The sequence below is a fragment of the Malaclemys terrapin genome, chromosome 4, assembly GCF_027887155.1.
Source record: "Malaclemys terrapin pileata isolate rMalTer1 chromosome 4, rMalTer1.hap1, whole genome shotgun sequence".
NCBI lineage: Eukaryota > Metazoa > Chordata > Testudines > Emydidae > Malaclemys > Malaclemys terrapin.
This window is the reverse complement of record NC_071508.1, coordinates 38,846,135-38,859,920: the sequence shown is the minus strand read 5'-3', so window position 1 is coordinate 38,859,920 and position 13,786 is coordinate 38,846,135. Positions and strand designations below refer to the sequence as shown.

The following is a 13,786-nucleotide window of genomic DNA, read 5'->3' as shown; positions in this document are numbered from 1 at the left end:
CACAGATAAGAAGCGGGAGAGGAAACAGGCATAGAGAGAGGAAGTGATTTGCCCAAGGTCTCACAGCTGGACAGTGGGAGACATGGGAATAGAACCCAGGTATCAGGGTACTAGGCTGGGCACTATCTGCTAGACAACACTGCCTGCAAGTTCTCATTATCTAAGTTCAGGTTTACAGTGCTGCTTTAAAACTTATTTCTTCTTCGAGTAGTGTCCCTGTGCGTGCGTCACTTCAGGTGCACATGTGCCTCCTGAGCCCTTGATTGGAGATTAAGTTAGCAGTGTCCGTTCGGCCCGTGCATGCGCCCTATGCTTCCTCATGCCAGAAACTGAGGCTATGTGGAAGGGGAGAGGGAAAGGAGGTGAACTGCCCTCAGTTCCTTCTCAATCGCCTTGCCCTGAGAGGGAGCCTGGTGTGCCCACCTTGAGTGTGCCTTGGCTCTTCTAATATTTCTGTAGTGATTAAGATAGTTTATCTAGTTAGTTAGTTGTTAGCATAGTTATAGATAGTCAATAGAGGATTGTTTTACTCCTTTCTTACCCTTTGGGGAGACTTATTTTTTCCTGGCAGGGCATAGCTGGCTTGCCAGGTTTCATAAACTCATAGACTCTAAGGTCAGAAGGGACCATTATGATCATCTAGTCTGACCTCCCGCATGATGCGGGCCACAAAAGCTGACCCACCCACTCCTGGAATTATTCTCTCCCTTGACTCAGCTGTTGAAGTCCCCAAATCATGATTTAAAGACTTCAAATCGCTGAGAATCCTCCAGCAAGCGACCCCTGCCCCATGCTGCGGAGGAAGGCGAAAAACCTCCAGGGCCTCTGCCAATCTACCCTGGAGGAAAATTCCTTCCCAACCCCAAATATGGCGATCAGCTGAACCCCGAGCATGCGGGCAAGATTCTCTAGCCAGACCCTCTGGAAAAAGTTCTCTGTAGTAACTTTTAATATCCCATCATTGACCATTGTTACTAATTACCAGCCATGGCACGTTATTGATCTATTGACTAAAATCACTTCATCCCATCAAACCATCCCCTCCATAAACTTATCAAGCTTAATCTTAAAGCCAGAGAGGTCCTTCGCCCCCACTGTTTCCCTCAGAAGGCTGTTCCAAAACTTCACTTTCAAATCTTGCCTCTCCTGCTGAGAGGCTATCCCTGTGAGTGACGGCCGCTCTAAGGGTGTCCATTGCTTGGGAGAATCCCACGTCTCCCAGAAATACAACTTCTGCCTGGCCCTCCACGTCTCCCAGAAATACAACTTCTGCCTGGCCCTCGAATGCAGGGCACGGAAAACCAGAAAGATGAAACTCAGACTGTTAATGATGGAGCGCTCCCTTCAGCTAGCTTCTGAGTCAGGTCAGGAGTCACCCCCTCCCCCACCAACATACATCTGTCTCCGGACAGGTCTGGCACTGCTTCTACCTCTTCTACCAGCACAGGCTTCCCCTAAGAAAGGGAAGACTTTGGAAGCTTCAGGGAAGGCTTTCAAAAAGAGGAGCATGGACTCTCTCCTCAAGGAGCCAGCTCTAAGAAAGTCCATGTCCCTGGTGAGATCTATGGTCTCTGAAGCCTCAACCTCTTTACTTGATACCATTAAGTCGAAGGACTCTGCAGCACTGCGAGTACTCGAGGAAAAGTCCCGGAGCACGAAGGAGAGACACTGCTGTGTTAGGGACTCGGTACCTTCTACAGCAAGGAGAACAAGAATAGACACTTGGGACTGGCACCATTGAAGTCAGCCCAGCCTTTGGGACCCATGCATGCAGCACCCTCGGCACTGAGCAAGGGGCAGCTCAGATACCATCCACGTCTACTTTGGAATGCCCACCATCAGCAGTACTGTTGGCTTCAGCAACCATGGCCATAGCTACTGCATTAGTAGTGATTCCCTATTCGATAGCACAAGAGTTCAGATATAATAAAGACCTCTTGATAACAGAAGAACTGGAGTCTCCACTCCTTATGGGTACCAAGCATCTCCCAGTACAGAGACCCTGATCTCTGGACTACCATCCTCTGGCACTGCAGGACTCTCCACCGTTTTGTGCAGGTACTCCTCCTCTGGATGAGATGGAGGAGGATGAAGGAGACTTCCAGTCAGTTTCTTCTATTTCTGTTCAGAGTTCTAGCATATTCCTTCAGGAACCCATTTTCTGACAGGCATAGGGAAGATTGAGCTCATTATCAAGGGTGGTGGAACCAACCTTGCATGCCACTCCCAGGAATCTGTACTAGGACCAGTGCTATTCAACATATTCATAAATGATTTGGAAAAAGTGGCAAGCAGCGAGGTGGCAAATTTTGCCTACAATACAAAATTACTCAAGATAGTTAAGTCCAAAGCAGACTGCAAAGAGTTACAAAGGGATCTCACAAAACTGGGTGACTGGGCAACAAATTTGCATTTATCAACATTGAATTTCATCTGCCAAGTAATGCACATTGGAAAACACAATCCCAACTACTCATACAAAATGATGAGATCTAATTTAGCTGTTACCACTCAGAAAAGAAATCTTGGAGTCATTGTGGATAGGTCTCTGAAAACATCCACTCAATGTGCAGCAGCAGTCAAAAAAGCTAACAAATGGTTCACCCACACCTTGAATACTGTGTGCAGTTCTGGTCACCCCATCTCAAAACTGATATATTAGAATTGGAAAAGGTACAGAGAATGGCAACAAAAATTATTAGGGGTATGGAACAGCTTCCGTATGAGGAGAGATTAAAAAAGACTGGGACTTTTCAGCTAAGAAAAGGGGAAACTAAGAGGGATATAATAGAGGTCTATACAATCATGACTGATGTGGAGAAAGTGAATAAGGAAGTGTTGTTTATCCCTTCACATAACACAAGAACCAGGGGTTACCCCAAGAAATTAATAGGAAGTAGGTTTAAAACAAACTAAAGGAAGTATTTCTTCACACAATGCCCCAAGAACCTCTGGAACTCGTTGCCAGGGAATGTTGTGAAGGCCAAAACTATAATGGGATTCAAAAAAGAACTAGGCAAGTTCTTGGAGGAAAGGTCCATCAATGGTTATTAGCCAAGATGGTCAGGGATGCAACCCCATGCTCTGGGGCATCCCTAGCCTCTGATTGCCAGAGGCTGGGAGTGGATGACAAGGGATGGATCACTGGATAATTGCCCTGTTCAGTTCATTCCCTCTGAAGCACCTGGCATTGGCCACTTTCATAAGACAGGATACTGGGCTAGGGGGACTCCCTCCTCCATCTGGCGAGATTGCTTGGAAGTCACCTGGAGTGGAGCACCCATAAGGACACTCCTCAAAGAAGAGGTCACTCACTTTGTGCGGTAATTGTGGTTCTTTGAGATGTCATTCTCTATGGGTGCTCCACTACCCACCTCTCCTGCCCCTTTCCCTCTTCTTCGGACTGTTCTTTAGGTGATGTCTGGGTGGAGAAGGAATCGACGGCAGTTCACTCGCACACCCCTGTATAGCCTCAGTATCCAGTATGAGGAGGCATAGGGCGCATGCTTGGGCTGAATGGACACTGTTAACTGAAACTCTCCGATCAAGGGCTCGAGAGCCGCAAGCACACTTCAAGTGAAGCACCCACTGAGGGAGACAACTTGAAGAACTGCAGTTACTGCACAAAATGACTAACCTATTCTTCCTGTTAGTTTTGTAATATGTTGTGTGTCATTTCTGTCTGGTCTGGGGAGTTACTGTTCTTTGCTCCAGCTTTGGAGTGATGCACTTGGGCATGTTGCCCTAATTTGTAATAAAAGAAACTTTAATCACGTTGTATCTTGTAAGTACATGATGGGTAACAACTCAGCATGGGCTGCAGTATATATAGCAGCTAATCACGTAAGGACTTACCCAAGTCTAGCTCACAAGCCTGTTCTAGAGAAGGCACGCTAAGGCCGTCTGTGCTAGAGACCAGTGGTCTCCAAACTTTTTTGATCGCGCACCCCATCAGTAAAAAATTTTGAGCACGCACTTCCTGCTCCCGGTTGAACTGTTGAAGCAAACAAACAAAAAAAAAAAGCCACTTGGACTCCCGGCCGAACTGCCAAGGGGAGGGGGGGGAAGGTGCTCGGACTCCCGGCCAAACTGTCGAGGGGGACCGGCGCTGGTCCTGCGGCGCTCCTCCTGCCACGCACCCCAAAGGATCCTCTTGTTTTTAGTTTTAAAAAAAAAAAAAGAAAAATCTTAAGAATTTATGGTGGCTTTTTGTAATTTCTTAGTTTTATATTCAATTTTGATTAAAATTAATTAGATAAATTTATTGTACTGATGTTTATTGAGGATTAGATACTGATCCCCTTACTCAGCTCTTATGTTTTGTAGCATCACTGGTTGCAATGGGGCTGTTCTTAGAGTAAGGTGATAAGCAACATGAGTGAGGGTGTCAAAATTAGGACATACTAGCTTTTGTTTTAACCATATCATTAACAAAAGGACAACAGAACAGATTTATGATGAATAGTTTACTTCTGAAATTCACCATTTTGTACTATCAAGTAGAATTGTATTCTTAGAAGCTGTGTTCCTTTCTCAGGTATTTCCTTTATGGGGTTTGAATCTAAATATACTACATGATGTGGCAATAAATTGTCAGCACTGCAGAAATGTAGTCCAAATGTAGCCGAACTGCTGAGGGAGGGGGAAAAAAAAAGCCGCTCGGACTCCTGACCGAACTGTCGAAAGGGGGGAGGGGGGAGAAAGGCGGCGCTGCTCCGGCGGCGCTCCTCCTGCTGCACATCCCGAAGGATCTTCTTGCGCACGCACCCCACTTTGGAGACCGCTGCTATAGACAAACAGTTGCATTGTGGGATCTGGTTACGACATGTCTTTGTCTTGTAGAGGTGAGTGAGCTGTGCTTTGACTATGTTCCTGGTCTGCATTACAGCCCAAAGGCTGGCACATGTTTCAGGAACCCTATTAAGTATTATTCAGTCCCCATCCCTGTAATGGGCTTGTCTTCACGAGGAAAATTAGGTAGTGTTAGAACATGATTTTGATGAGTTGTGGTAACCTGCATGATGCTAAATCCCTCTTAGCAGTCAGTATAGACCGGGCTGAGTTGTGGTGAGTAAACCCTGCTGAAACAATGTTACACCCAACTCCTCCTTGTGTACGCTGATTGTAAATATATTCTATTTAGGTTCTTATACCACCTTTTCCCTGTAGTATCTGAGCACCTTCCGGTCATGCACTAACCACCGTGATTAACATCTGTCATGTGTGGTTCGTTCTGTCTCCCATCCCCACAACCTGAGTTATTTGTGTCATCCTTGGTGCTGCACTCACCCCTGTGTGTTGCTAGGACTTTCGGAGTTACATCCCATGTTTTTTGTGCTGCAGTGAGCTGAGCTGTTCCTATGATACTTTCCCAGTGAATTGTGGGAGAACGTGTCTGTCGTATTGGGCACACGGGAATCATATGAAGGGCACTGGAGGATTATTGGCACTCAAGTGACAGCCTGCAAAACAGATTGGTTGCTAGCTTGAGGGAAAACAGAACCTGAGGTCTAATGAACCAAGACCCTCCCCCCACATGCCAGCCTTTCCAGGTTTAAATCACCACAAAATTCAGGTGAGAGGCTGTGTGTGTAGATGGGAGGTGGAGTTAGAAGTAATCTTCAAGCAAGAGCCTGAGTTAACGCTAATGAAATCATCCCCTATAAGAACTGAACCATATTGGGGGACTATTAGGTCATGAGTTGTTACGTGGGGGTTGCGAGCTGTCAGCCTCCACCCTCAAATCTCGCTTTGCCTCCAGCATTTATAATGTTAAATATTTTTTTTAAGTGTTGTTTTTTTAATTTATGGGGGGTGGGAGGTCATACTCAGAAGCTTGCTGCATGAAACGAGTCACCAATGCAGAACTTTGAGAACCACTGCTATAGCAAATCCCTTAAAATGACAAAAGCCATTACAAGTGAGACTGCTCGAAAAATAGTAAATGTTCTCCAGGAAAACTATTGCATGAAATGAAAACTTTTTATTCTTTTTGAAATTTTTTTGTTTGTTTTCAAACAAAAAAAAAATCATTTTGATTCTAATCTAAGTGAAAAATTCTGATCCCCATCTCCCTCCACCTCCCAATTTATTTTTCCACTGATAAAGGAGAGGACAAAGGAAAAAAAGAGAGAATTGCGGGGGAAGGAAGGGAATCCTACAAAAATGTTTTGTTTGTTTAGAAACAAACAAAATTAAAATTGTATAATTTGAGGTCAATTTTTGAAAACACACAAGCTTTCCTTGAACCATTTTTCATAAAAGCTATTTAACTCACTTAACTCCCTCCCCACCTTCTGAACGGAAATACGACAGCCAGCTCCAGTTAGAATTATGTATTGGCAATGCACTTTTAACTCCTGTGCTCTAACGTGATCGTCAGCATCATCTGGCCTTTTGTAAAGTGCTCTGCTGCAGATGACTAGCGCAGAGCAAGTGTGCAGTGTTCCATATACAAACTGCATACAGTACGTCTGTGATTATCCACCACCCAGAAAATTCACATGACTGGGACCAGCGGAGTCTGGGGTGCTGCTATGGTACATCTGAGCTTGGGAAGAGCATCAGGAACATGTGGGTCCTTGAGCCTCCCTGATTAGTTACCGAGCATCACCTCTTTGAAGTCTGCAGCTTCAAATTGGGGACCATAGCTCTGCTTCCAAAAAGCAAGGTTTGTGTAATCGAGGCTGCACTGAGAGCTCGTGAAACAACCCACCTCTTTTTCCTGTAGGAAAAAATGGTTATACACAGGAAATTTAAAAACAGAATATTTAGGTTTGGGATTTTTGCTGAGTTTTATTCACCCCTTTTCTGACACTCTTTTAACCTTTCTCCACCTCTTTCCAGTGGAGAAAATTGGGGTGTACAAAGGGGAGAAAGGGAGGAAATCCCTGAAACAAGAAAAGGAAAATTTTCAACTTCTAAAACCCAAAACAATAAGTTGTCTGACAGACCCAGACCAGTGGGGTACAGGAGTCTGGTAGAGGGCAAATATACTGGTCACTGGATGAGTAGTTTTCTGTTCCCCGAATGACCACAGCAGGGGCTGTAATAGAGTAATCAGGAACCTGCTAGAACCAATTAAGACAAGCAGGATAATTAAGACACCTGGAGCCAATTAAGAAACTGCTAGAATCAATTAGGACAGGCTAGCTAATCAGGGCACCTGAGTTTAAAAAGGACCTCACTTCAGTTTGTGGTGTGCATGCGAGGAGCTGGGAGCAAGAGGCACGAGGAGCTGAGAGTGAGAAGACATATTGTTGGAAGACTGAGGCCTGGTCTACACTACGAGTTTAGGTCGAATTTAGCAGCATTAAATCGAATTAAGCCTGGACACGTCCACCCAACGAAGCCCTTCTTTTCGACTTAAAGGGCCCTTTAAACCGGTTTCTTTACTCCACCTCCGACGAGGGGATTGGCGCTAAAATTGGCCTTTGCGGGTTGGATTTGAGGTAGTGTGGATGGAATTCGACGTTATTGGCCTCCGGGAGCTATCCCACAGTGCTTCATTGTGACCGCTCTGGACAGCACTCTCAACTCAGATGCACTGACCGGGTAGACAGGAAAAGCCCCGTGAACTTTTGAATTTCATTTCCTGTTTGCCCAGTGTGGAGAGCACAGGTGACCACGCAGAGCTCATCAGCACAGGTAACCATGATGGAGTCCCAGGATCACAAAAGAGCTCCATCATGGACAGAATGGGAGGTACGGGATCTGCTCACCATATGGGGAGATGAATCAGTGCTAGCTGAACTCCGTAGCAGTAAACGAAATGGCAAAATATTAGAAAAAGTCTCAAAGGCCATGAAGGACAGAGGCCATAACAGGGACACACAGCAGTGCCGCATGAGAATTAAGGAGCTAAGGCAAGCCTACCACAAAGCCAGAGAGGCAAACGGAAGGTTTGGGGCAGAGCCGCAAACATGCCGCTTCTACGCAGAGCCGCATGCTATGCTAGGGAGTGGAGCCACCACTACCCCAACCGTGAGCTTTGACTCCATCAATGGAGAATCATGCAACAGGGAAGCGGGTTCGGGGTACGAGGAAGATGATGATGAAGACAATGAAGATAGCTCACAGCAAGGAAGCGGAGAAACCAGTTTCCCCAACAGCCCGGATATGTTTATCACCCTGGATCTGGAACCAGTAACCCCCGAACTCACCCAAGGCGTGCTCCCAGATCCTGAGGGCACACAAGGGACCTCTGGTGAGTGTACCTTTGTAAATATTACACATGGTTTAAAAGCAAGTGTGATTAATGATTAAATTGCTCTGGCAATCGCGGCCAGTACAGCTACTGGAAAAGTCTGTTAACGTGTATGGGGATGGAGCGAAAACCTCCAGGGACATCTCCAGAAAGCTCTCCTTCATGTACTCCCAAAGCCTTTGCAAAAGGTTTCTGGGGAGGGCTGCCTTATCCCGTCCGCCATGGTAGGACACTTTACCATGCCAGGCCAGTAGCACGTAGTCTGGAATCATTGTATAACAAAGCATGGCAGCGAATGGTCCCGGTGTTTGCTGGTGTGACATTGTGCAGTCTATATGGTTTTATAAAAACATGATAATAAGTGAATATAATGTTACTGGGATAGTTTTAGAAAAATACGGAAATAAATGAATATAACGTAACTGGGATATGCTTCATGCAAAAGTTCTCTTCTAAGGTATCATTACAAAGCTTAAAATCTACTTAGTATGATCATCTGCTTTGTATAAATGTACCACTCTTGTATCTAAAACTAGAAATATAAAATGTAACTCTGAGGGCCTATAGTAATTATGTAAAGTGTGGGCCATTAATGATGGTTTGGAATCTTGATGACTCCCATTAACAAGGACCATTATCCGCAGATGGCTGTGTTTACCTGTGAGTCTTCCTGTATATGTGTGTGCTGGCAAGTGGGCAATGAAATCTTGCAGTGACATGTGATCATGTCACCTGAACTGGAATTCATCTTTAACCTGGTGCTTTTCCATTGAGGGGAGGTAGAAACCCAGAGGGACAAAGGGTTCCCACCTTATGCAAAAGATATATAAAGGGGTGGAACAGAACAAAGGAGAGAGGGGAGCCATCATAAAGAATCCCCTAGCTAACACCTAAGCTGCAACAAGAGCTGTACCAGGGGAAAGAATTGTGCCCAGGCCTGGAAGTTGTCCAGTCTGAGAAAAAACTTACTGAAACATCTTTGAGGGTGAGATTAGGGGTACCATTCGTCCGGATTCCCCCGGACATGTCCGGATTTTTGAACTAAAAATAGCGTCCGGGGGGGGAATTTGTTAATGTCCAGACTCCCCCCCCCCCCCCCCATGCAGAGCGCGCGTGGTTAACAGGGCAGCCGGATGGTGCCACTTACATGGGGCTCTGACAGCCAGAGAGAGTCCCTCCTCCCCTCTGCAGCAGAGCTCCCTCCCTCCCTCCCTGCATTCGCCTCCGGCAGTCTGGAGCTCCTCCCCCACTCCCCAGCGTGCCGGGAGTATGGCTCAGGCAGTTCCTGAGCAAGCTCACAGAGACCTTAGGCGAACCAAAGCCCAACAACAAGGGAGCCAGGGGGTTGGAGAAGGGGCAGGGAGGTTCTGGAGGGGGCAGTCAAGAGACGGGGGGGTCGGGAGTTTGGGGGTGGCTTTCTGGGGGGGGTGGATAAGGTTTTGGGCAGTCAGGGTACAGGTAGGGGGTAGGGTCCTGGGGGGCAGTTAGGGAGGGGCAGTTAGGGGATAAGGAACAGGGAGGCTTAGGTAGGGGGTGGGGTTCTGGAGGGTAGTTAGGAGCAGGGGTCCCAGGAGGGGGCAGTCAGGGGACAAGGAGCGAGGGGGGGGTTGGGAGTTCTGGAGGGGGCTGTCAGGGGGCAGGAGTGGGGAGAGGGATCTGAGCAGTCAATGGGACAGGGAGCAGAGGGGTTTAGATGGGTCGGGAGTTCTGGGGGGGGGCTGTCGGGGTGGGGAGTGGTTGGATGGGGCGTGGGAGTCCCAGGGGTCTGTCTGGGGGTGCAGGTGTGGATAAGGGTTGGAGCAGTCAGGGTACAAGTAGGGGGTAGGGTCCTAGGGGGCCAGTTAGGATGGGGGGAGGGTCTCAGGAGGGGGCAGTCAGGGGACAAGAGGCAGGGAGGCTTAGGTGGGGGGTGGAGTCCTGGGGGGCAGTTAGGGGCAGGGGTCCTAGGAGGAGGCAGTCAGGGGACAAGGAGTGGGGGGGAGGGTTGGGGGTTCTGAGGGGGGCGAGAAGTGGGTGGGGCTCCTCTCGTCCTTTTTTTTGCTTGCTGAAATATGATAACCCTAGGTGAGATTATCTGTATTCAGTTTGATTAGGCATAGATTTGCGCATTTTATTTTATTTTGCTTGGTGACTTACTTTGTTCTGTCTGTTACTACTTGGAACCACTTAAATCCTATTTTCTGTATTTAATAAAATCACTTTTTATTTAGTAATTTACTCAGAGTATGTATTAATACCTGGGAGAGCAAACAACTGTGCATCTCTCTCTATCAGTGTTATAGAGGGCGAACAATTTTTATGAGTTTGCCCTGCATAAAGCTTATGCAGCTTTGTAAAACGGATTTATCTGGGTTTAGATCCCATTGGGGGTTGGGCATCTGAGTGTTAAAGACAAGCACACTTCTGAAAACAGCTCACAGATAAACTTGCAGCTTTGGGGCAAGTGATTCAGACCCTGGGTCTGTGTTGAAGCAGACTGGAGTGTCTGGCTCAGCAAGACAGGGTGCTGGAGTCCTGAGCTGGCAGGGAAAACAGGAACAGGAGTAGTCTTGGTACATTGGGTGGCAGCTTCCAAGGGGGTTTCTGTGATCCAACCCGTCACAGCTGGCATGCAGACAACATCCATTCCTTATCTCTCTTTATTATCCTCAGGAGAGTGATATAATTCACGGTCACCTGATTGAAATGAGGTGATTTTATTAAGGGGACATTCAGAGGTGCCCGTTCCTGCTCGGCTGAACAGAAATGTTCCCCACTGTTAGCCACACGGTAGGGGGGAGGGGTGAAGTGATCATCCCAGAGAATTGGGTGTGTATGTGTGTGTGGGGGGGTAGATCATCCCAGAGAATTGGGTTTGTGCTGCATGTTAACCAGGAAACCGCAGCCCCTCCTTTTACATTGCAAACCCATTTTAAATGGCCAACCCAATGTGTTAAGAAGGTTAAAAAAGCCAAAAGACTGTGGCTTACCATGGCTGCCTGCAAGCCAAAATCTGTTGCCTGGCACTGTGTGAGTGATCTCTCACACCAAACCGGCAGGCCCTCAATATAAGAGGAAAAATGCGACCTTGTAACGATAGCACATGTGCTGTGTAATGTGAACAGCAAAATTTAACGTGAAAGAGTGTACCCATTGTTCTCTAAAATGTGTCTTTTTTTTAACCACCTCTCCCTTCTCCTCCACCAGCTGCAAATGTTTCTCCTTCACAGAGGCTAGTGAAGATTAGAAGGAGAAAATGGCAGACTCGGGATGATACGTTCTCGGAGCTCCAGATGTCCTCCCACGCTGACCGAGCACAGCAGAATGCATGGAGGCAGTCAATGTCAGAGTGCAAAAAAGCACAATATGAATGAGAGGAGAGGTGGCAGGCTGAATCGCGGGCTGAAGAGAGCAAGTGGCGGGCTGAAGAGGATAGGTGTTGTCAGCTTGCTGACAGAAGGCAAGAGTCGATGCTCCGGCTGCTGGAGCATCAAACTGATATGCTCCAGCGTATGGTTGAGCTGCAGGAAAGACAGCAGGAGCAGAGACCGCCGCTACAGCCCCTGTGTAACCAACAGCCCTCCTCCCCAAGTTCCATAGCGTCTTCACCCAGACGTCCAAGAACGCGGTGGGGAGGCCTCCAGCCACCCAGTCACTCCACCCCAGATGATTGCCCGAGCATCAGAAGGCTGGCCTTCAATAAGAGTTAAAGTTTTAAACTGCAGTGTGTCCTTGTCCTACCCTCCTCCCCCACCCCTCCCGGGCTACCTTGGCAGTTATCCCCCTAGTTGTGTGATGAATTAATAAAGAATGCATGAATGTGAAGTAACAATGACTTTATTGCCTCTGCAAGCGGTGCTCGAAGCGGGGAGGGGAGGATGGAGTGGTTAGTTTACAGGGAAGTAGAGTGAACCAGGGGGTCAGGGGAAGGGTTCATCAAGGAGAAACAAACAGAAGTTTCACACCATAGCCTGGCCTGTCACAAAACTCGTTTTCAAAGCTTCTCTGATGCGCACCGCACCCTGCTGTACTCTTCTAACTGCCCTGGTGTCTGGCTGCGCGTAATCAGCAGCCAGGCGATTTGCCTCAACCTCCCACCCCGCCATTAATGTCTCCCTCTTACTCTCACAGATATTGTGGAGCGCACAGCAAGCAGCAATAACAATGGAGATATTGGTTTCGCTGAGGTCTATCCGAGTCAGTAAGCTGCACCAGCGCACTTTTAAACGTCCAAATGCACATTCCACCACCATTCGGCACTTGCTCAGCCTATAGTTGAACAGGTCCTGACTACTGTCCAGGCTGCCTGTGTACAGCTTCATGAGCCATGGCATTAAGGGGTAGGTTGGGTCCCCAAGGATAACAATAGGCATTTCAACATCCCCGACGGTTATTTTCTGGTCTGGGAAGAAAGTCCCTTCCTCCAGCTTTTGAAACAGACCAGAGAGCCTGAAGACACGAGCATCATGTACCTTTCCCGGCCATCCCACATTGATGTTGGTGAAACGTCCCTTGTGATCCACCAGGGCTTGCAGCAGCATTGAAAAGTACCCCTTGCGGTTTATGTACTTGGTGCTCCGGTGACAAGATAGGGATATGGGTTCCATCTATCGCCCCACCACAGTTTGGGAATCCCAGTGCAGCAAAGCCATCCACTATGGCCTGCACGTTTCCCAGAGTCACTACCCTTGATATCACCAGGTCTTTGATTGTCCTGGCAACTTGGATCACAGCAGTCCCCACAGTAGATTTGCCCACTCCAAATTGATTCCCAACTGACCGGTAGCTGTCTGGCGTTGCAAGCTTCCACAGTGCTATTGCCACTCGCTTCTCAACTGTGAGGGCTGCTCTCATCCTGGTATTCTGGCGCTTCAGGGCAGGGGAAAGCAAGTCACAAAGTTCCATGAAAGTGCCCTTACGCATGCGAAAATTTCGCAGCCACTGGGAATCGTCCCACATCTGCAACACGATGCGGTCCCACCAGTCTGTGCTTGTTTTCCGGGCCCAGAATCGGCATTCCATGGCATGAACCTGCCCCAGTAACACCATGATTTGCACATTGCTGGGGCTGTACTTTGTGAGAGGTCTATGTCCATGTCAATTTCCTCATCACTCTCTTCGCCTCGCTGCAATCGCCTCCTCGCCTGGTTTTGCTTTGGCAGGTCCTGGCTCTGCATATACTCCAGGACACTGTGCATGGTGTTCATAGTGCTCATAATTGCCGCGGTGATCTGAGCGGGCTCCATGATCCCAGTGCTATGGCGTCTGGGCTGAAAAAAGGCGCGAAACTATTCTCTGACGGAGGGAGGGGCGAGTGACGACATGGCTTACAGGTACAGGGAATTAAAATCAACAAAGGTGGCTGTGCATCAGGGAGAAACACAAACAACTGTCACACAGAATGGCCCCCCCAAAGATTGAACTCAAAACCCTGGGTTTAGCAGGCTGTTGATTTCACAGAGGGAGGGGGAAGCAAATGAATAAAGAACAAATCTGGTCCATCTATTTTTTACATCTTAAGCTGGCAGCAGACGGTGTAGCATGACTTATAGCCATCGGCATCTTCTGGGTGCTTGGCAGAAAATGATGTACTTCGACTGC

At 47.8% G+C, this 13,786-nt stretch overlaps 1 protein-coding gene across 4 annotated transcripts in view; it reads left to right on the top strand.

Annotated features, from left to right (window-relative positions):
* Positions 1 to 11,978, top strand: part of PIDD1 (p53-induced death domain protein 1) — a 44,048-nt gene extending 32,070 nt beyond the window's left edge. The window contains exon 18 of one of the 4 annotated variants that reach the window (XR_008444945.1): positions 11,393 to 11,481. Coding sequence is in view for 2 of the 4 variants with exons in the window: in XM_054028696.1 (XP_053884671.1) it covers positions 11,393 to 11,559 (167 nt within the window). In the remaining 2 variants the exon portion in view is untranslated. Of the gene's footprint in view, positions 1 to 11,392 lie in introns of all 4 variants that reach the window. The other 3 variants (XR_008444946.1, XM_054028696.1, XM_054028695.1) reach the window with 3 other exon arrangements.
* The last annotated feature ends 1,808 nt before the right edge of the window (positions 11,979 to 13,786 follow it).